This window comes from Strigops habroptila, chromosome 15 (genome assembly GCF_004027225.2).
Source record: "Strigops habroptila isolate Jane chromosome 15, bStrHab1.2.pri, whole genome shotgun sequence".
Taxonomy (NCBI): domain Eukaryota; kingdom Metazoa; phylum Chordata; class Aves; order Psittaciformes; family Psittacidae; genus Strigops; species Strigops habroptila.
Genome location: NC_044291.2, coordinates 9,906,006 through 9,928,492, shown reverse-complemented (window position 1 = coordinate 9,928,492; position 22,487 = coordinate 9,906,006). Strand labels below are relative to the sequence as shown.

The following is a 22,487-nucleotide window of genomic DNA, read 5'->3' as shown; positions in this document are numbered from 1 at the left end:
GCAGGGGCAGCCAAGCAGGGCTCTAGGAATGCTGGCAGAAGCATCTATCCAGAATCCAAGGTGGGCTGTGTGTGACTGTTCCTTCTGCTTCTGTGCAGAGGTTACCTGAGCGGCTGTTTTGGGCTGAGATGCCTGTACATTGGTTCACCAGCTGGGGTGGAAACTTCCTGTAACTGATACGTGAATCTACCCAAATAAGTCACGTTGGGATGTGACACCAACATCTGCAGAGCACAAAGTGGCTCTGCTGCCTGTCCTCCCTGCTGCTCTGTATCTTATGGTCTCTGGTGTTTAAACCCTCCACACTGGGGCTGGTGATACCTCAGATGGGCACCCTCTTCCTTCTGGCTGAAGGAAATGCCTCACCCTCAGAGGAGGAAGAGTCTCATGTAGCTGCTGAAACATCCTTCTTCGTGTGACAGCAGACAGCTGCCTGCTGGAAAGAGGTCTTAAAGCGACTGCTCAGCCCTTTTGAGCTCCATGGGTTCAGCAGCAAAGGAATCAGACAACCCTGACATGCTGTGGCTTTCTGGTGGAGTGTGGGGAGAGGTGGGTGGCATCAGCTTGTCTTATATAGTGTGTACACCTACACCTTCTGTGATCAGCTATCACTTCTCAGACTAATAAACAGCTCCCAGGAGGAGACACCAAGTCCTCCCCATTGCAGGTCTGGCCCCCAGCACTGAGGCTTGGTGCTTTCCATTGCCCGAGCTGGACCAGTCTGTGTGGTGGCTTCTCTCAGTGTTGTGGCTTTTTGAGATCACAAATGCAAACAAGTCTGTAGATGACTGCTTCACACGATAACTCCTTTGATGGCGCTTGAAAATTGCACCTTCTGAAAGGCAGGCAATACAAACAAAGCTCTGTTCTGCCTTGCTAAACATGCTGGAAATCTTGGGTCATAGGAAAACCTCACTGGAGACGCACCTTTTGGGATCACAGTGCTCCCACCTACGCTGGCTTCCATGCCAGCCCTGCTGACTAGCAGTAAAGGCTGTTGAGCAGCACACCTTCAGCTGACCTTGGAGCAGCGTCACAAGTGGCCTGTGGTGACCCACCAGACCTTCTGGGCAGGCACACTTGGCTGTGCCAGGGTGAAGGTCCTTCCCTGAGAACTTGTGAGCCTCAGGGGAGGGCGCTAATGGGAAGCCAGAATTCCTCATATTGTGCCTGGCTCGCTGGGTAAATCATCAAACACGGGTGCACAAAGAATAATTAATCCTAACAGGAAGCTGGCGCTGGGACAGCTGGAGATGGAGGTAATTTGGGGGGAGGAAGAGAGGGAGGAGGGAAATAAGTGTGCTCAGAGCAGGGCCAGCAGCCCTGGCCGCTGGCGGGAGCGTGCTGGAACAAAGGCTTGAGCTGCTTGGGGGTGCTGGAGCACTTTCCTCTCAGCTCTGTGGTTTCCAGGGGCCATGCAGATTATTCTAGTCCCGCTGCCAGGCTCTCGTGTCCGGAAGTGTAATGATAAAGCACCAGCCCTCTCCTGTGTCACTGGGTAAAAGAAACTGCAAGTGCCTTCCAGAGCAGGTTTCAGCACTTTGCTGTTCTCTGGTATTTAGCTCTTCAGGTTTATGCCACAATGACTCGACTTTAAAAATCACTCCCTTGACCTACAAAGCTCCAGACACAAGTAGTGGTGTCTGTTCGTGTTCTGAAAGTACCTGCATACATCATTCTCTCTGCAGAGCAGAGTGCTGGTGAATCCTGATTTCCTTCTCTGATCTTCAGTGTAGTAAATATTCTCACTTCTCATGTGGAGAACTGAGAAAGCTGGTGGTGACAAGGGGGTTGAAAAGCAGGTGACTCGAATCCCAAGGCATGAGCCCAAACTAAAAGATTACTTTTGTTTCCGTAGAAGGGAGAAGTTTGGATTTGATTCACATGCATGGTGGGTCTGATGTGCGTGTAACCTGTGCCTTTCCTGAGGGGAAGAGGTGACATCGAAGGGCTTTGTTGGCCACGATCCTCTCTACCACTTGACCTCTGATATAGAGGAAGACATTGTTCCAGCAGAAGGGCCATGGCTTGGGCTGCTTGGGAAAGTAATGGTGAAAGGATGGATTCTGTCTCTGTTAGCAGTCTGAAGCTTGCTCTATCCCGAGTCAGAAGTTTGCCTTCTGTAAGGGTGGGTTTGAGACTGCTGTGCTCAGCAGCATGGGTGACCTGGGCATCACTGGGGCTGGAGGGACCCCACGGCTGGTCTCTGCTCTGGGTGCTGCATGGCAAGGGAGCGGTGCCTGCAGTGCAGGGCTGAGCAGGGCCCGATGGGTTCAGCAGGCAGGAGCAGATCCCTATCCCTGGGGATAACTGTCCCTATCCCTGGGAATGCTGGCAGTGCTTGGTGAGGTCCTCCAGCCGTCTGGCATTCCCTGGCAGCGGTGGGTGCCAGGATGAGGCTGGTGCTGATGCACCGGAATGCTCGTGTATTCTGCAGCATCTCCCGGCAGGCTGGATGGCTGCTGCAGGGGAAGTGGATTAACTTTCTTTTCTCATTGTCTGGAGCGAGACAGCAGGGAGCTGTGTGGCCAAGTCTGTCTGAGGCTGGGGAACAAAAGAGGGATTTCTGCTCTCCTGGCTGGCTTGCTGCTAGAGCTCCAAGTCCTCTGGAGTCAATAACTAATCACGAGATTGTTTTGTGTCTCCTGTCTCTGCAGTATGTCCCTCTCTCGGCTGCTCCCCCGCCCGTGCACCACTTGTGCTCATCCAAAAACCTCTTGTTTGCTGCTCTCCGTGGCCAGGAGACATGCTGCGGCCTCACATCTCTTGTTTAACACAATGGGAAAACAAGTGGAACAGAGTTCTGTCTGTCTGATTTGCTTCCAAGTGTGACAAATGGGGTGTGAGTGCTTATCCCTTCCCTGGAGCAGCGCAGAGCTGTCGGAGATGTAGCTTGTTTTTCAGGGCTGGAGTCAGGTAGGCAGCAGGGAGGCTCCTTGGCTGGGAGGATGAAGTCTGTGTGTTCCCATCCCTCTCCTCTGGAGGCAAGTCCCCATCCCTAGCACAGCTCCCCAGGCAGGGCTGGGCGAGCTGGAGCAGCCAGGGAGGGTGATGGTTGGGGCAGCCCCTCTGCCAAGGGAGGTGTAGGTGCATGGATGGGCATGTTCTGCTCTGGTGTATCAGGGAATACCTACTGCTGAAAGTCATCCTTGGGGAAGAGGAGGAAGTACGTCTGTAAAAGGCATGTAGCTGTCACTTGACTTGGTGAAATCTTGGCCAGGAAGAGTAGGATGGACATGGAAACTGTCCTCTGCTGTCTGGAGAAGAGAATGCTCAGGGTCTTCCAAGAGAAGAAGGTCAGTGGGTTAGTTGGGTTGTGCTGCAAGGCTGCCATGGGCAGCCTCTATGGGAAGGTGCTCTGCCTGGCATTGGGGTAAGTCTTTCCTCCTCCCGCTCCGGGCAGCTGCTCCTGGATCAGCCTGGCAAGCACACCAGGGGCTGGGTTTTGGTTTGGTGCCTCTTTTCTTGAGGGCTGATTGCCCAGATAACCAACGTACAGCCTTTAGGCTACTCTTGTGACCTCTGAAGTCTGGCAAGAGGGCTTGCTGTGGAAGTTAATTACCTCTTTGTGCTGCGCTTAAAACCTGTCACTCTTCAAACCTCTTGTGTAGAAGAGCAAACTGCTTAGGAGAGGAGAAAATGAGAAAGGACCAGACTGCTGCCAGTCAGCAGGTTTTTCCCTCATGCACGGTTGTTCTTGCCTGTGCTCTGAGTCCCTGGGTCGTGTCCAGGATCTGATGCAGGAGGTGAAATGGCTTCAGACCACAGAGATGTGCAGGCTTCTGTCTCCTCATGATGGCTTTTGAACAGCAACTCTAGAACCCCAAATTCTTACTGATGGCCAGTTAAAATGAGCTGATGGGGTGCCAGAGCATATGGGGTGTCCTGAGGTCAGGATAGACACTGCTTTTGACCCCCTTGGCGAGATGAGGGTGTCAAGCTAGTGCCAGCCTAGGATTGTTTGGAGACTTAGTTTAAAAACACCCTGACCTCTGAGCACCTTAATCTTGATTAAACACCAGATCTTACCAGATATCTGCAGCAAAAAGGCTGTTTCCAAGAAGCATGAATCATTTCTGGAGCATTAATGCTTGTAACTTCCAATCCTTTGTTCTTGCTGGGGAACAGTGCTCTTGGTCGTTCCGGCTCCAGCAGCTTGGGCCAGAGGTAACAGTTTGCTGTCTGTCCCTCCTGAGCTGAATCCCAAATGCTTCCTGCAGTAAGACTTCAATAAAATTGGCTCAGAAGGCAACATTCCAGGGAGGAGAGCTCAGTGTGTGGGTATCGGGTGGTGCTGCTTTGATGGGGAGCGTCAACATGGGACTGAATGTCAGGTCCAGGGGTTCAGCTCTTGGTCCCAAATGCTTCATTTTCTGTCTGCTCAGACCTCTGCAGGTGTCCAGCCTGACCATGAAGAGTGTCTTGTAGTACTCCTAGCATAGCAGGGATTCATTATCTATCTGCTGCTCTGGTAATAACAAGAACATAAGTTGTCTTTCTAAACTGATGATCTTGCTATAAATAGAGAATCCAGCTGCTTGCATTGAATGGCATCAGAGACAATCATAGGAGCAGCTCCACTGCAGAATGAAGTGGATTCTAGCTGCTTTCTCTGAAGATGCTGGGGCGGGGGGGTTTCTTGACAACTGAGGTGTGTGAAAGCAACACTCGAGAGCTTGATGTGGCGTGTGGCATCTTCAGTGGAGAGCAAGTGAGGGGATGTGGCTGGGTTCTCCCATTGTGCTGTCCCACAATGCACCTTCTGCCTCCCCACTGGAGAACGTGGTACGCAGGCGAAAAGAGGAGTAGCTAAATGCAGAGTGGTTTTACTGCTTATAAATAAGGCTCCTCAGGAAAAGGCACTTGAAATCTCCCCTGCTAGGAGGGGGCGAGCTGGCTCCGGGCTCGTGCTTGGGGGCTGCAGCAGCATTAAATCATTTGGAGGTGTCTCAGCAAATTCTAGCTGCTGACTTGCGAGTTCAGCGCCAGGATTAGAGCAGCAGGGTGATGGGCCTCAGTGCAGCTATGCACAGTTGCTTGTCTCCTGTGCTCTTGTGTCCTCTCCTCGTATGCAGGCTCTGACCCCTCACATCAAAACTGTTGTTTCCAGGATGCTTGAGCACTCCTGAACCTGCTGCTTTAGTCCTTGGAGGCAGAGGCTCACTCAGGATGCTTGGTTATGGCAGTACTGTCTGTGCTGAATCCTTTCAGCCCCAGATGCATGTGGTGGGGGGGGGGTGTCCAGCCTGTAACAGGCCTTTTCCTGGCTAACTGGGTGCTGAGCTGACTTGGCAAGGGCTCAAGGCCAGGTTGGACACAGGGGCTTGGAGCAACCTGCTCTAGTGGAAGGTGTCCCAGCTCGTAGCGGGGGTTGGAGCTGGAGGAGCTTTAAGGTCCCTTCAACCCAACCCATTCTATGAGTGTTCTGTGATTCCTCTCTGAGGACAAGCAGTGGGTGCTGGGGGTTTCATGCCCAGGAGGGGATGGAGGAGCATCACCCCCTTTTCTGAGCATCTGCATTGCATCTGCAAGGCTGGCTGTTGCTGAGGAGACCGGGAGCCATGTCAGGCTGTGTTGTGGGTGGCAGCGAGGATCTGCCAACACGAGCATTGGCCAACAGGACTTGTCCTAAACCTTAACTCCCAGACAAGTGTATCTGAGAGTCCCAGAAGAAAACGAGCCTGACTCAGTCCCGCAGCAGTGTCTGGCCCACAGGAGTCTATGTGCTCTGGTATTACAGTAAGCCTGTTAAGCGTGAATTTCCAGAACTCTTTGAAGCCTTTATTTAGAGAGAGCCTGAAAAGGGAGTAGGCTCTGGTGAATCAACTTCTTTGTGGTTAAGCAGAGAAACCTGATCAGTTGGCTGTTTATCTGCCTGCAGTGGAGAGGTGATGCTCCTGCAGAGGGGCTGTCTGGGGGGAGCAGAGCCTGCTGAACCTGCTCTGGAGTGTGGGAAGAACAGAGCAGAGCTGGTGGTGGTCTCAAGCAGAGCAGAGGTGTGTTCCCAGCACACCAGATAGCCCAGCCTGTCCCTGAGTCATGGCTGCTTGTGCCAGTGAGGTGGGAGGAGGCTCTGCACTTGCTGGGAGAGAACAATCCAGTTTGTTAATGGCTTTAAAGGGGCAGTTTGTTACAGTGTGGACTGGTCTTACAGCACCCAGTGACCTGCAGTGCTGTGTGGTCGGCTGTGGTGGGGTTTCTTGCCCAGTTCTTCCTTTTTTAGGCACCCAAGTCAAGTGTACCAGAATATCTACACTGCTCTGGCCTAAAGTAGTGCTAAGTGCTGGGTGGAAACCTATTTCAGTATGGCCAAGCTATAAAAAAAGAGGTTCCTCTCCTGTTTGAGTGCTGCTGACCCGAGGAAGGGTGGCTGTGGTCCCTGGCTGGCTGAAGTGCTGAGTGCTGGCAGGTCCTGGTGTCCATCAGCATTCCTGTGTGCCGGGGCGAGCGGCTGGCTCTGCTCCACTTGTCTGGCTGCATTTGGGCATCTGGACTTGCATTCCCCTCCCACAGGGCTCTTCTTGGGGCCAAACACTGCAGATGAAGATGTTGACTGCTTATGTATGTACAGCCTTGTTCTGCTTTGAAGAGAATAACTTGCTTAAATGCAGGCTACCCAGGGCACACAAAAGTGAGTTTACGTTGCCCAGGTCCCCTGAGAAGGATGGCAGGAAATTAGGATGTGTCTTGTTAAGGGGTTGTGATTAAAACTCTCCTGGACCTCACTGAGATCCTAAATACAGGGTGTTAGTGTACCAAGCTGGCAGCATCTGCTGCTTTGCACTTGAGAGCACTGGGAGCTGAGAGCTGCTGGGGCCGGTGTGGGACTCTTGCTGCAAGCTCTGACGGGAGCTTGGTCCCATCTGCACTGGGGAGTATCTGGCAGAGAGAGGCAGATCTCACACTCACTAGGAATATCTCCATGCCAGCCACCCACCTCAGCTGCACTGCCAGCACTCAGCCTCCTCTCCTAATATCCATCCCTCTGAGTATCAGAGGAGAAATCATAGATTCCTGGAATGGTTTAGGTGTGAAGGGACCTTAAAGCTCATCCAGTCCCAACCCCCTGCCACAGGCAGGGACACCTTCCACTAGAGCAGGTTGCTCCAAGCCCCTGTGTCCAACCTGGCCTTGAACACTGCCAGGGATGGGGCAGCCACAGCTTCTCTGGGCACCCTGTGCCAGCACCTCAGCACCCTCACAGGGAAGAGCTTCTGCCTCAGAGCTCATCTCAATCTCCCCTCTGGCAGGTTAAAGCCATTCCCCTTGTCCTGTCCCTACAGGCCCTTGTCCAAAGCCCCTCTCCAGGTTTCCTGGAGCCCCTTTAGGCACTGGAGCTGCTCTAAGGTCTCCCCTTCAGGAGCCTTCTCTTCTCCAGGCTGAACCAGCCCAACATCACTCTGAAGCTAAAAAAACCCAAAACCCGCCCAAACTCATCCTTTTTTTGCAGGAGGCAGTTCTGGAGAAAGGGGATGATGCTGGGGGAGTCCTTTTGCAGCATGTTTGGTGAGCAGAGAGGGGGTTGTGGCAGCAGCAGCGTGGTGGGGATTGGGGTGAAGGGCTGGACGGGTGCAGCCCATCACGATGCCTTGCATGCGGATGCTGCAGCGTTCCCTGCCTGTTGCTAAGGAGCTGCGGTTGCCTTTGGCAGCAGGGCTGGCAGATCCAAGGCATAGACTCTGTGGCATGTGGCTGTCCCCCTCGCACAGCCCCCGTGGCCTTGTTCACTGGTGAGTTTTACACCCTCACCTGACACGTGCAGAGCCAGGCTTGTTAAACACGCTCAGCCTGGGATTTCATTCCACATGTTTGAGGTGACCCCCTGCCTCTGAGGGCAGCCTCTGCTCTATCAGCACACTGTGATAAAACACTGTGATGCTATAAATAAACCTGCCAGCTCTACAAGGGAGAAAAGCCTTCCGTTTAAACAGGACCTTGTTCTGAACAGAGCCCAAGAGTCTGCTTTCTTCTAGTGGGATATATGTTGACCCCTGATTTTGGGGAGAACGTGGAAAACGTAGGTTTCCTGTTGGTCTCAGCTTGATGGAAGAAAGTGCTTGCACAGGGGGGAGGATTGACCTGCCTGGGAATGGACTTGGAGGCAATTTGCTACTCTGCTTTTCTAGGAGAACATTCTGTGTTTGCTAGAGGGAGAACACCCTCTGTGTGTCAATAGTACCTACATTGACGTGCCCTTCCTCATGCTGGTGTGGACTCTGGTTAAAAGAAGTCATGTGTAGCCAAAATAATGGCTGTGGGTCACTTTGTCCCTGTAGCAGAGCTGTCACTGCCCTGTTGTTGCTACAGGTGGAGTTTCTGGAGGCTGTGTTGGGGAGCTGGTCCAGCGTGCCTGCAGCATGGGGCTGTGTTGGGTGCGTCTGGGCTTCCTGCAGGCTGTGTGGGGCTGGGTCCTCCTGCCTTAGCCTGACAGCAGGCAAATACAGCCAGTTGTGGTGCTTAGGATGGGTTTTGCTGGGCTTGGGCTTGCTTTGCTGAAAGGTCAGGGCTAGGAAGAGACTGTCTCTTCCATTGCGTGAGTGATTTGGCTGGTCCAGCCTCTTGCAGGGTGCAGAAGGTCAGTGAAAGCTGGGGAAGGAATGGCTGAGCATCTCTTGCTCCTGGACACTAAATGATGCTAAAGCTTGTGGCACTGCAGAGGGGTGGTCCTGAGCCCCAGCTGGGCTTTTGCATGGCAGCAGCATTGCCCATGGGCAGCAGCACAGGGACAAAGACCGGTCAAACTGTAGCAGCGAGTCAGTGTTTCACTGGTGGTTCGCCGAAGCCTGTCTGCAGCCTCTGAGCAGAGCTCTCTTGGGTGACTTGTGTGATGGGCTGCGGGAGGTGGGATGTCCCCGTGGGTCATGGGGAGTAGCAGCCAAGTCCTGGTGTGCTGGAGGCTGCTGCTGGGCTGCGAGATGTGCTCAATGTGTGTCAGCTCCAGACAAGTCACCTCCTGGGGCCCGGCTACAGGCTTGGGTTTGAGCTGAGATGGAAAGCGTGAAATACTCCTCCAGACAACTCAACTCCTTCCACATTAGAGGCCGAGGCCCCTTCCTGCCCCTGTGCTGGGCTCTTGGGAAGGAAGGAGATAAAATCCTCCCCAGACAATCCTTAACCTTGCACTGAACCCTCCGCTGCCTCCAGCAGTGAGTGTAAGCTCTGCTCCTGCCTCACTGCCTTGTGACTATTTGTGTCTCAGGAGCTGACAGGATGGCCCCAGAAGGATGGGGACAGCTGAGAATTAATTAGGAGCTGTTGGTTTAATTATTAGTGTCACAGTATTCATGCATGAGGACTGGGCGCTGAGGGAGTAGCAGAGCTTGGGAGCTTCCAGCCTTCCTGCTTAGCAGACATGAGCCCTTTGTGTCTGGGGTTGTGCTGGTGTGTTTCTGTGTGAAGGCCATCAGTACAAAGGCCTCATCCTGCCCCTCTGGGGTTTTGGCTTCCTCAGCATCCACTTCTCATGGAGCTTTTCTAGGAATTCCCCAGTCTCCACAATTGGTTGAGAGTAACTCCCTCTGTCTATGGATCTTGGTGTCTCCCAGGCTTTCCCTTTTCCCAGCACCATCTGCCTCTGCTTTGCTGGCACTGTGTGTAACCCCAAACCCATCACCTTCGTCATATCCAGGGCAGGGACTTCACAGGGCCAGAAGGTCTCAGGGTGTACCAAAACTTGTGATCTCTGAACCCAGAGGTTTCACTCCGCGGTGGAGCTGCGGTGCCGTGTGCTGAGGTGGCTCCTGCTGCTGCTGTGACAGCCCATTGGTCTGTGAAGGGCAGATCCCCATGACCATCCATTGGGCACTGGCTGGGGCTCTGGGCAATCTGTCACCCCTTCTCCTGGGGCTGTTTCTGGCCTATGGGACATGCAGGGCCGGGGCAAGGAAGTGCATCTCGTTCCCGGCTCATGGGGTGCTGAGTCCCTGTAGCTCTGTGCGTACAGAGAGCAGCTTGAGGCAGTCTAGTTACAGTGTGGTGATCCTGCCTGCCCTGGCTCTAGTGGACAGGGATGCGGAAGGGGAGCTCTGGTTTGCTGCAGCTGTTTTCTATGAAATGAAGTCTTCTCGATGCACATTCACTTGTCTCCCCCAGCACTTTGATCCCCTCTGCTCCCCGTTATCTGATCCAGGCGTGCACAAGTTTTCCAAAGCACCTCTCGAGTCCGCAGGTACCTCTGAGCCTGTTGGCAGTGCACAGCCCGGTCCTGCGGGCGGTCACGGCACAGGCAAAGGGTGGCTTTGTGCCAGCCCCTCGTCCTGTGCTCGCAGGGCTGGAGCTTGTGTCCAACAGGCACGACTGAGGCCACGTGCTGCCTCGAGTGGGTGAAACCCCAGGGCTGGCTGCAACTGCTGGTCCAGAGCTTAGCACCAGCTCTTTGGCTGTCCTTGCAGTGGAAGGAGAATCATAGAATGGTTTGGGTTGGAAAGAACCTTACGATCATCCAGTTCCAACCCCCTGCCTTGGGCAGGGACACCTTCCACTAGAATGACGGGTTGGTCTGTTTGTCCTGTGGAAACTGCTGCTAAATGCAACAACCACCACCCTCAACTTCTGCTGCTTCCCCTCCCCACCCCAGAAACCCCAAACCGGCGAGGCTGTTGGTGTCTCCTTCCCTCTTCCCCTGCCTGTTGCCTGTCCCTGTTGCAGTGGGGGTGTGACATAGATGGGACTTGAAGCTGGAGGGGGCTGGCCCTGCTGCTGCAGTCACTGTGCTGGTGAGACTCTGCTTGCTCAGCACATGGCTGGGTTTTGGGAGCAGGGATGTGCACATCCAGCAGCTGCTTTCCTCTTGCCCAAGCTGCAATACCAGCTCACCCAAGGAGGGCATCTCACTCGGTCACCAGCAACAGTAATTTGAGGTCTAAGACTGCTCTTCTCAAATCACCTTGGAAGGCGGCAGACATGCCCAGCTCCTGCTATCTCTATTTTTACTTCATGCAGAGATGGATATGTCTCAACTGTCTCCTTTTATTTCCAGCATATGGCACGTAGTACGTTGCTAAGGATGTGTCTGGCTGGATGTGAAGCTGCCCACTTCCCAAATCCCTGGGGGCTGCAGGGGAGAAGACTCTTGTCTTCTGCATGGCTTCATAATTCCTTTCTTCTCTGCTTGCTGCTCTTTGCCTCCTCCCCCCACTTCTCTTCTCTGTGTTTATTCAGAGCAGCCTGGGTACACAGGGAGCAGGAACGTGGTGACCTGGGCCACTGGTAGCACTGGATTCCAGAGGCATTTATGGGTTTCTGTTAACTGGAACCGGCCTGTTCTGATGTAGAAAGAACTTCTTTGCTTTGTCGGCAGCTGGGCACAGAGCTTTCCTTGGGAAGGCTCAGACTGTGCATTTTGCTTCCTGACAGGGGTGCTGAGAAGCTTTGCCCCTCAGGTGGCTCCAGTTGCAGCTCTGGGGGTGCTGGTTTCCCAGAGCTGTCCCACTGACACTGTTTTTAGCTTGCAGCTGCCCCAGCTCCACATGCCTGAGCTGTGGCCATCAGCTGCCCCCATCCCTCCTCCTGCCTGTGGGCAGGAGCCCATACGGATCGCTGGGAGAGTCCCCAGTATCTTCCTCTGCCCGTGGGATGCTCGTGGAGAGGCTGATTTCATGGTGAGGCTGCTCCAAAACCTGGTTAGGAATAAGAGAAATCATAGAATCCCAGCCTGGTTTGTGTTGGAAGGGACCCTAAAGCTCATCCAGTTCCAACCCCTGCCACGGGCAGGGACACCTTCCACTAGAGCAGGTTGCTCCAAGCCCCTGTGTCCAACCTGGCCTTGAACACTGCCAGGGATGGGGCAGCCACAGCTTCTCTGGGCACCCTGTGCCAGCACCTCAGCACCCTCACAGGGAAGAGCTTCTGCCTCAGAGCTCATCTCAATCTCCCCTCTGGCAGGTTAAAGCCATTCCCCTTGTCCTGTCCCTACAGGCCCTTGTCCAAAGCCCCTCTCCAGGTTTCCTGGAGCCCCTTTAGGCACTGGAGCTGCTCTAAGGTCTCCCTTTAAGGAGCCTTCTCCAGGCTGACCCAGCCCAGCTCTCTCAGCCTGGCTCCAGAGCAGAGGTGCTGGTTTGACCTGTTGAACCTGGCACCTCTGAAGATAACCTGAGAGGAACAAAAGCCCTGTAGCTGTCAGGCTTTCCTGCTGGGCTTGCTCTGTGGTTGTGGGGATGAAATGGGGGGGGGGGCTGCCCTGGATCTGCTGTCCCCCAGCTTTGCCCACCCCAGGGGCAGCTGGGCGTCTGCTGGCTCCTCCAGGAGCCTGTGGGATGAGCTGGGACACAGATCCCTGTAACCAGCCACAGCCTCTCTCTCAGCCATGGGACAATTCATATGCTCAGAGCTGTTGTCAAACCTATTTCTCCCCCAGTGAGGTGCAGGAAGCTCATGTTTCCAAGATAGATTGGAGAAGATGCTCCATAACAAATCCTCTGCCACCTGAACTGCCCCGAGGCTTGCTCTACACCTAGTGACTTGGTGTGCCTGGTAACACTAAACTGGCAGCTCTGGAGAGCATACAGGGGAGAGTTTCTCCATTGCTGTGAAATTGCCTTCAAGCTTTTCATCTTGAGATGTTCCTATCTGGCTCTTTGGTTGTCCTCATGCGTCTGGAATGGCAGTCCCGGGATCTGCGATGGTCAGGAATGTCACTGGAGAGGGCTGCAGGACTGGGAGCCCCAGAGCCCCAGAGCTCTCCTCCCTCCAGGACCTGTTCCTCTTCCATAGGCACAGGCTGGCTACGACCACACCAGTTTGGGATGCTGGTGGTTAAGAAGCTCTGGAGCTGACAGCTCCTGTGCCTCTGATGGACAACTCCTTAGCTAGATGCAGTGAGACCTTTAGACACAGTTAAGTGTAGCCCTAATGCTGGTTACAGGGGTTCCACGATTGCAGCAGGGACCACCAGCCAAGGGTAGGCTCTGCACGTCCCACTACAAGCCCAGCGAGCCTTTGCTCACTGAGTCTGCCTGCTGTGGGAAGGGAGATGGTCCATAACATGTATGTGCCTGAACATTCCCACCCACCTGCCTCCCAGGAGCAGGAATGCCTCAGCACCGCAATGCAGCAAGCTCAAATTCAAGACCATCATCCCCGTATCTGGGCGTTGCAACAGATGGTGGTGATCTATAAACTCCTGTGGTGAAGGGAGCCTGAGGGGGAGCCTGTTGCTCCTGAAGGATGTGAATGTTCTGTGGATGTTCTCCAGTTCTTGGTTGGGTTTTTCTTGCTCTCAGCTCCTGTGTGAAAATGTGGGAGTGGAGCTGTTGAGTCTGGGCTTGATTTGACTTAAGCCATCCAAGTTCTGGGCTAACTCGAAGTGGGACAGGCTTGTTGTGAATGTAGAGATGTGGCAGTGCATCTGAGGTGGAAACATGAGATGTGGTACCAATGTGTGGGTACACTCCCTGCTCCTTCTGATGCTGAAGGCCCTATGTGGTTTTGGCTCTGCCATCTGGCAAAAGAGAGGGTTGGATGTTCCAAACCTGCAGAGGGTTTGGGGTGATGGTTTGCTTCAGGAGGGGACCAGTGTCTGTTCAGAGCACATGTGCCGTGGTTGGAGGCCATGCTCCCCTGGAAGTGCCTTGGAAGTGGCAATGCACATCCCAGACACGCACAAGTGAGCTGCTGCGTCAGCCTTGCTGCTCTGTTGCTGTGTGGTTAATGAGAGTTGGCATCTGGAGCTGTTTATCCATTGCCCTTGAGTATAAAACAGCACTTTGACTGCAACAGGCTCTGGTGTTCAAAGTCATGATCAGGCTGGGAAGGTACAGCAGGAGATCTGACGGGGAGAGGGCTGTTCCTTGTTGTGGGATGAGAGACTTTAAGCCCTGAGGAGCCCATTTCACCGGAATGCATGCACCAAGGCACCAGTAGGGCACTGGGGGAAGAGCTATACGTTCCCCCTGCAGAGAGGCTTGGGTTTGGGTTTCTTTCTACCCTGTCCTGAGTCAGTGTGGAGGACAAGGTGGCACGAGCCAGGCAGGAGCTCTAGAGGGCATTTGAGGTGGTTGTGTGCAGCATCACACAGCCCTTGGTGGCTGAGGAGGCTTGGGGAAGGGGAGAGCTCTGAAGCCAACGTGAATTGGCCTCCTGCCTCCCAGGGAGATGCTTCCTGTGAGACATGGCTTGTATAGAGGGGAGCAGATGGGTGAAATGGGAAGAGAGTCTGTCTGGTGGTTCCTGCCAGCAGAAGTAGTCACACAGCAAATCCAGTGAGGGAGTTCTGTGGGATCCATTAAAGCTGCTGCAAAACCTGGTGACAATCAGGACAGGACATGTTCAGCCGGGACAATGCTGAAGGCCCGGTTTGTGCTGTGGTAGGTCTGTCTGCATCCTCCCTGCATGGAGCAGCACTGCAGGTCATGTGCTGTGAAACAAGGCCAGTCCATGACGTTTGTCTCTGTGGTCCAGTGTCGACATCAGAGCTTGATTTCAACCTGTTGTGAATTGGCCAAGACTAACTGAAAACGTCTTGTGGGTACCTCTTCTGAAAGCCGTTGTGCAGGTTGGGCTCTGGGGTGGCTTTCCCAAGGAAAGGCACAAACATAGCTCAGATTTACCCTCCTTGCTTTGGGAGGGTCAGATGGCATCTCGGGTGCTTCCAGACCTTGCTGTGTGGCTTTGCTGTAAGCCCTGGGTCTCTAACAGGAGGAAGAAGCCACTTGCAGTGGCCACAAAGGTCTCTGCTGTCAGCCTGAGTGCTGAGGCTGATGTGCATGTTGGGAGGGGATATTGCTTCATCTGGGAGCAAGCTAGAGAGAGGGTTATCTCTAGTTGAGCTGGAGTCACTGCTGGTAAAGGTTTCACAGTGCAAGGGGGCCAGGAGTTCGAAGGTGATAACATCTGGGAATAGCACTGGGGTAGCAGGGACTGTGCAATTGTGTGAAGAGTAAGGGGAAGACATGCTTCTGAAATGAAAACATGACCAGATTCCTTTGCTCCATTTTTCTACCCTGTGTGTGTTTCATGAGGCGCTGCTCCTGCACAAGTGCCTGAAGCAAATCTGAACCTGAGGTTTTGCTTTCTCCCAGAGCTTACGTGTGTGCTTTCTCTCCACAGCCATCAAGGTGAGCTGTGTTGGATCCTGTGGGGTATCTAACAAGATCAATGACACAGCATGGACTGTGGAGGAGCAGTACTTTAACAGCACGCTGTCTCTGGCAGACAAAGGTAAGGTCCACAAAGACGTGGTAGAGATCTGTGGTTCTGAAATGCTCAACAGAAATGTGTTGCCAGACTTCATCATCTTCGCGGTGTGCAATACTCCTTCACAGGCTGCCTTGGCCTGCGCACAGAGGATGGGAGCCAGTATTAGAGATCAGAATAGCTTAGAAGGAGCTGTGCAGAGAAGCATCGTGAATAGCTGCAGAGCTTGGCAGCCACCCTGCAGACACTGCTCGCATGCTCTTGCCCTGCTCTGCCTGAAATGGAGCTGCCAGCAGTGACTTCTCTGCTGTTTCAAGGCCTCGTGGGCTCACTCTGCTTCCTATGTATGTTGGCTATGGTGGTCACAAAATACTGATCAAAGCTGGTCAGCAGAACCCACTTGCAGGCCAGGAGTAGTTTGCACTGAAAGGGATGTGGAGGTGTTGCTTGTCATCCAAGAGACATGGCAGGAACAGCCTAGGGCAAGTTACCACCGCACCCCCATGAGGCGAGATGCCCAGAGATAGCAATGGGGTTGTGTTATCCTCTGGGGTAAAGTGACACCAGCAGCCTCTGGGGGCTCTGGGCTGGAATGAATGCTGCCTTTCTGCTGGTAAATAGGTCAGCTCACCACAAATAATTCATGCTGTGCTCTGGCTCCTGTTGAAATCAAGACGTGCCAGTGTTCACCTGCCGAAGGCAGCGGCTGTAGCAGTAACTGAAACATGGCAAAAGCCCGGGGTGGCAGGAGCTCAGCCCTCCAATGCTGTTTTATCTCATAACAGGAAATGGGTAAACCTGAAGTGGCAGTTTCTGCTACCTCAGCAGTTTTCCAAGCAGAGCTGTAGCATTGTGGGGAGACTGACCTCATCCTCATAGCAACTGGCAAGAGCACTGCTTGCTCTCAGGCCTGGAGAAGGGAGACAGCCCTGTGCCTGGCTCGTAGCCCAGGGGCTGCAGTTGGAGGTGAACTGCCGGGGAGGGCAGTGAGAAACGTTCCTGCCCAGGTTTGGATGTGGTGCTGAGCACAGGCAGAGAGCCCAGCTGTGAATGTCAGGGGCGCAAAATCCCAGAGGATATACGGTGCTGCAGGCCACTGAGCTGAGGTGGGAGCTGGAGGCTGCAAATGATTGTGGTCTTCTGGAGAGGTTTAAACCTGCCACTGCACTGAAAAATCCACCTTCCAACTTACATTTCTAATATTTAATGATTCGAGGGAGAGCTGTGGTGCTGTGGTTGGTTCTGTGCTGGTAAAGCTGAGCAGTGGCGAAAGCCAAGCAGGAGGTAGGAGTGGGAAGGGTGGGTGTGCTCTTCGTTGGTTGTGCAGCCCCTGGGAGAGTTTGATAGTCAGTTCTTGTGAAGTGGCCCTTGGGAGCCATCCCTTTGACAACTAGGGCCAGTGTGGAAGGATGCAAGGAAAATGGCTACACCCTTTCATGGCTCTGAAGTGTCCCCTTTGAATTCCAAAGACAGCCAAAATCTGGTATTCCCAGCTGGTATTGCAGTTCATGGACAGCCCTGGGCTTTTAGCTGTTAATTTCTGGCCTGAGGCTTTATGTGTCGCCTGGTGCAGTGCTGCTATCTGTGAACTGCCAGTGTTACAGACTCTGCCAGCCTGAGACTTGAATGGGTGCCCAGGGCAGGGCTGGGTTCTGTGCTGGAGCTGCTCCTGGAGCTGCCCAGCTCTGTGATGGGACAGACCGGGCTGGCTGAGGGCTTCCAGAGCTACCGCAGCTCCAGGCCAGTGAGGAGAGAAATGGTAGTGCAGGACTTGTAAGGACATGTAGGGACAGGCCAAGGGGAATGGCTTTAACCTGCCAGAGGGGAGAGTGAGATGAGCTCTGAGGCAGAAGCTCTTCCCTGTGAGGGTGCTGAGGCGCTGGCACAGACTTTTCCCAGAGAAGCTGTGGCTGCCCCATCCCTGGCAGTGTTCAAGGCCAGGTTGGACACAGGGGCTTGGAGCAACCTGCTCTAGTGGAAGGTGTCCCTGCCCGTGGCAGGGGGTTGGGACTGGAGGAGCTTTGGAGTTCCTTCCTACCCAAACCATTCTATTATTCTAAGGTATTATATGACTTATCAGAAATGTAGTGAATTGAAGGGAAAGTGTGTTCTTTAGGACTGTGCTAGAAAGCTGAGGTGTGTTGTCCTGTGGTTACTGTCCAGTGTTGCAAAGCTACAGTGCAATTATGGGGAAAAGCCTGGTCCCAGCTACCAGCAATCAGTCGGGGGCAGTGTGCCAGGTACCTGGTCACTGACCTCTGTGTGCTCTTCTGCTTTCTGTGTCAAAGTGGACACAGCAACTGGGATGTGCCAGCCTCTGGCTCCCAGCTGCAGGGATGCAGCTATGGACAGGGTGGGCATGTCTGTGCGTGGGATTGTAGCCAAGGACAGTGCTTGTGGAGCATTTGCTCTTTGTGCAACTGGTACAAGCCCAGGAGTTACTGTCCTGGACTTGCAGTGCTTGTCCCATATCTGTCTTCAGGCAGGATGGCTGTTCCCTGCGAGGACACAGCAGAGCGAGCGGTGGGATGTACATGGGAGGGGGCAGCGTGGATCTGCCTTTGGACCCGAGTCCTGCAGCAGAGATGGGTTTGAAGCTGTCCCTTGCAGTTACACTGGGCTGTGTGGATGTGGAAACAAGAGCCCTGGGGCTGGCACTGCCCCAGCCTGTAGCATGGGGAGTGAGATAACTGCTGTCACAGCCTGGCCTGACACTGATGCGTGTCTGGGCTGGCGGAGCAGCAGGGAAGCCAGGCTGCTTCTCCATGTCTGTGCCTCCACACGTGCCTGGCTCTGCCTGTCTGTCTGCCTCCCCCAAGGGGGCTGCTGGCAGTGTGGCGCCTGGCTCGGCACAGCAACAGCAGGGCAGGGGTTTGCTGTGGGAGTCGTGCAATGGCCTGGTGCAGGCAGGGCCTCAGCACTGGCTCGGCCACAGCTCCCTGTGGAATAGCTCTCAGCTGCTCTGGCCTTTCCTGACCAGTGTGAAGCAGCTTCGGACAGATGGACCGTGCCTTGGTGCCTGCTGTGCTCAGAGCTGTCCCATTCCCTGTGACTCCAGCCAAGAGCATTCCACAGGAACGAGCTGTTCCAGTGTCTGCCAGAGAAGCTGTTTGAGGGGCAGCTGCCTCTGGGGACCCGCACCCTGTGCTCATGGGTGCTCCCTGGGGTGCCTCCCTGCAGGTCTGACACCTGGTGGGGAGGGGAAGCTGAGGCAGGCAGGTGAGGAAACACTCCTGGCTCTTGGGGCACAGGGTGCTGAGCTCGCTGATGGGTGATGGCAGGAGCCCGGGTGAGTTAATGGAGTCGGAAGCATTTCTGAGGAAGGAGCACGTGGCCAGCCCATGGCTCCTTCCCTGGCCAGCATCTGACAGCCACCAGTGAAAAGCACCACCACGAGCAGAGGTTTCAGTGGACAAATGCTGTGGTGGCATATGGGACAGTCGTGTCACATGCATAAAGCCATGCAAAGCCCCCTGGGGTGATTATGTGCCTGTTCCTCAGGTGAGGGCTGGCTGTGCCAGCCCTTCCTCCTCACACCTTGAAGAGCAAAGGGTAGAATGGAGGGCAGGACCATGGGAGGCCACATGTGTCAGGTGGAGGAGCTGCCTTTCTGCAGTCCTGCGAGAGCATTTATCTGTAAAAGGGGATAGAATCCCAGCCTGGTTTGTGTTGGAAGGAACCTTAAAGCTCATCCAGTTCCAACCCCCTGCCACAGGCAGGGACACCTTCCACTAGAGCAGGTTGCTCCAAGCCCCTGTGTCCAACCTGGCCTTGAACACTGCCAGGGATGGGGCAGCCACAGCTTCTCTGGGCACCCTGTGCCAGCGCCTCAGCACCCTCACAGGGAAGAGCTTTGGCCCACTGTTACCTCCCAGCAGCACAAATGGAAAATGAATGGAAGAAGGGGAGAAATTTGCTTCTGCCTCAGAGGACTCTGCAGTTCCTGTTTCCCCCTTACAACAATGCTGTTACCTCCCCTTTTGAACCTGTGCATCAAGGGGGAGCAGCATGTCCCTGCTGGAGGGGGAGCTGGCAGCAGGGCTGTGCCCTGGCATGCAGGGTGATGCCAGGCTCCCCGCTGGCACCATCCCCAGCCCTCTTGCAGAGGCCTCATCCAGCCTGATAGCATCACCTGATGTTGAGGGAGGTTCCCTGGTGTCCCCAGGGCCATGCAGCCAACACATCTCTGGCTTGACCTGACATGTGGCTCATGTAGGGATGGTGCAGGAGGCAGGCTCAGCCTGGAAAACAACCACCTCACTCCTTCCCTTCCCACATCCTGAGCAGTAACTGAAAATCAGTGATCTGTGCTTTTGAGGACACAAGGAGGGAAGGGGAGAGGAGGTTTGCAAAGCCGTGGAGGCTTGGATTGCTCTTTAAGCATCTAGGAATGACTGTGTACTTCACCCACACGCCTCTGCACTGAAATAAGTGAGGGGGCACGTCGTCCTCTGTAGCATCAGCTGTTGCTGTATTACACACTGTTTTGGGGTATTTTAGGGGTGTACATTGTATGAGAAAGGAGGCAGGTCCTGAAATAACCCAGATGCCTGCTTTGCAACATAAGGCACTTATTTAAGGCATTGGCCTCATCCTTAATTTCCCTTCTCATCCCCCACCTTGGAGCAGCATCTGTGGTGTGGAGGACTCAGCCTTGCTCTGAGCATCTGCAGGTTGGTGATGGGTGGGTTTGCTGCAGAGGATCCTGCTCATGTCCCTGCTTGTCCCTGCTTGAGCAGAGCTGTGTCTGTGCTCTGGGAAAGCCTCTGGCTGGGGCTGAGCAGGAGCTGGAGGCAGAAGGGAGGTCACACAGCACATGGGTGGCTCTTGGGGGAGGCTGTTATTTGCCTCCTGAGGGGAGGCTGAGGCGTGATTTGCTTTTCCCACTTGGTAGCTGGAGAGGTGGAACAGTGCAAACCTCCTGGAGCTCAGCAAGGCCAAGTGCAAGGTACTGCTCCTGGGTCGGGGCAGTCCCAGCACAGACACGGGCTGGGGGAGACTGGATGGAGCAGCCCTGAAGAGGAGGACTTGGGGGTGGTGGGTGATGAAAAGCTCAACATGAGGCAGCAGTGTGTGCTTGCACCCCAGAAGGATGTGGGCCTGTTGTAGTGAGTCCAGAGGAGCCCATGAAGATGCTGTGAGGGCTGGAGCAGCTCTGCTCTGGAGCCAGGCAGAGAGCTGGGCTGGGGCAGCCTGGAGAAGAGAAGGCTCCTGAAGGGGAGACCTTAGAGCAGCTCCAGTGCCTAAAGGGGCTCCAGGAAACCTGGAGAGGGGCTTTGGACAAGGGCCTGGAGGGACAGGCCAAGGGGAATGGCTTTAACCTGCCAGAGGGGAGATTGAGATGAGCTCTGAGGCAGAAGCTCTTCCCTGTGAGGGTGCTGAGGCGCTGCACAGGGTGCCCAGAGAAGCTGTGGCTGCCCCATCCCTGGCAGTGTTCAAGGCCAGGTTGGACACAGAGGCCTGGAGCAACCTGCTCTAGTGGAAGGTGTCCCTGCCTGTGGCAGGGGTTGGAACTGGATGAGCTTTAAGGTCCCTTCCAACACAAACCATTCTCTGAGTCTCTGACTTTGTTCCTGGTGCTGGTTTTTGTTGGGTCCTCCTTTTACAAAGAAATGCAGTCGGGGTGGGGGGAACCGTGCTCGTGTGGGGGGTGTTGGTTTCTGGAGGTGTCAGCAGTGCAGCAGTACAGTACACCAATTGCAGTGAGTACAGAATAGCACCACTTGTGCCCACTGTGCTGCTCTCTGGCAGAGCTGCTTCTCTTGATCCGATACAAAGCAGTAATTCAGCTGTGTGGGGCCCCCCTCCTGCTCCTCTCCCCTCCCCTACTGCAGCTCCAGCCTTATTCAGGCAGAGAGGAGCAGGTCCATCGAGTGCTGGTACCCATACAGGCTGTTTTCCTTGTACACCTTGTATCTCTGCACACACAGCTCCTGCCCTGTGGATGGGTTGTGCACGCAAAGGTAGATTTTTGCTGGTTTTCATTCCCTTTAAATCCTGCTTGTACCTGAGCTGACCCATGCAGGGAGCTGGCTGGAATTCCCAGCTGACCTGACTTCTGGCAGCTTGTTCCTCACTGGGAAGGCACTGCAGGGAGTTCCTGGCTGCTCCACACACACATTTCTTGCACAAAGAGCTAAGGAGGGGCAGATGTGCATCACCTCTTCTCTGGGGTGGTTCTCTGCTGGCCTGGCACAACACCTTCACAGCCAACAGTTGGCACAGGGTGAGGATCCCGGCTGGCAACTGAACTGCAAGAGCTCAGTGGCCACAGAGCAGGCACTGGGAGACTTTGGTCTGTTGTTCTGTGCTCCCCAGCACATGGTGAGTGCTGGAGGGTGCCTGTGGACACTGGTGAGCTGTTAAGGATGTGCTGGTGCCAGCTCCTGGCCACACTGCTGCTGGGTTCAGGAGCAGTAACTATAGGTTCAGCCCAGGAAAACCATGTGGAAGGAGCTGCAGTTGCCTTGGGTTGCAGCAGCTTCCTCAGCACTTCCCGATTTCTTGCCTGAATAGATCAGTGTTAATCCTTGGAGGATTTTTGCAGCGTTGCTGTACTGCCAGATCCTGCTAATTCACTGAAAATGTCCTTGGAACCTGCTGGCACAGGGATTTCTGAGCAGTGGAGCCCCAGTCTCAGTGCTGGGCTTTCTGGGGTGTTTTCTTCCTCTCGCTGCACCTCCTGTGTTAGAAAGGTTTGTCTCTGCTGCGTTAACCATACTGGAGCACTGGAGGTTGTTCCTACTGTGTGTTGGTGTGAATGCAAATCCTGTGTGAGTGAGTAGTAGGGCCAAGAGTACCCTGGGGTGCATGGGGGGGAGTGTGGCAGCAGGTCGAGGGAGGTGATTCCTCCCCCTCTACTGACCCTCGTGAGGCCACATCTGGAGCACTGTGCCCAGTGCTGGGCTCCTCAGCACAAGACAGACAAGGAGCTGCTGGAGAGGGTCTGATGGAGGCCGCAAGGATGCTCAGGGGTCTGGAGCATCTCTCTGATGAGGAGAGACTGGAGGAGCTGGGCCTGGTCAGTCTGGAGAAGAGCAGCCTGAGAGGGGATCCCATCAATGCAGATCAGTAGCTCAAAGGCAGGTGCCAGGAGGATGGTGCCAGACTCTTTCCAATGGTGCCCAGCAACAGGACAAGGAGCAATGGCCATGAACTAAAACACAACAAGTGTCACCTCAACATGAGGAAGAACTTCTTTCTGTTGAGGGTGTCAGAGCCCTGGCACAGGCTGCCCAGGGGGGTTGTGGAGTATCCTTTTCTGGAGCCATCCCAAACCCACCATGGACACGTTCCTGTGTGACCTGCTCTGGGTGGCCCTGCCTTGGCATGGGGTTAGACTGGATGATCTCCAG

General features: G+C 54.5%; 1 protein-coding gene across 1 annotated transcript in view; it reads left to right on the top strand.

The window, feature by feature from the left end:
- The window catches only part of ARRDC1 (arrestin domain containing 1), a 40,276-nt gene that overhangs the window by 1,833 nt on the left and 15,956 nt on the right, over positions 1–22,487 (top strand). The window contains exon 2 of the mRNA XM_030507179.1: positions 15,046–15,156. Coding sequence (XP_030363039.1) covers positions 15,046–15,156 — 111 coding nt within the window. The remainder of the gene's footprint in view (positions 1–15,045; positions 15,157–22,487) is intronic.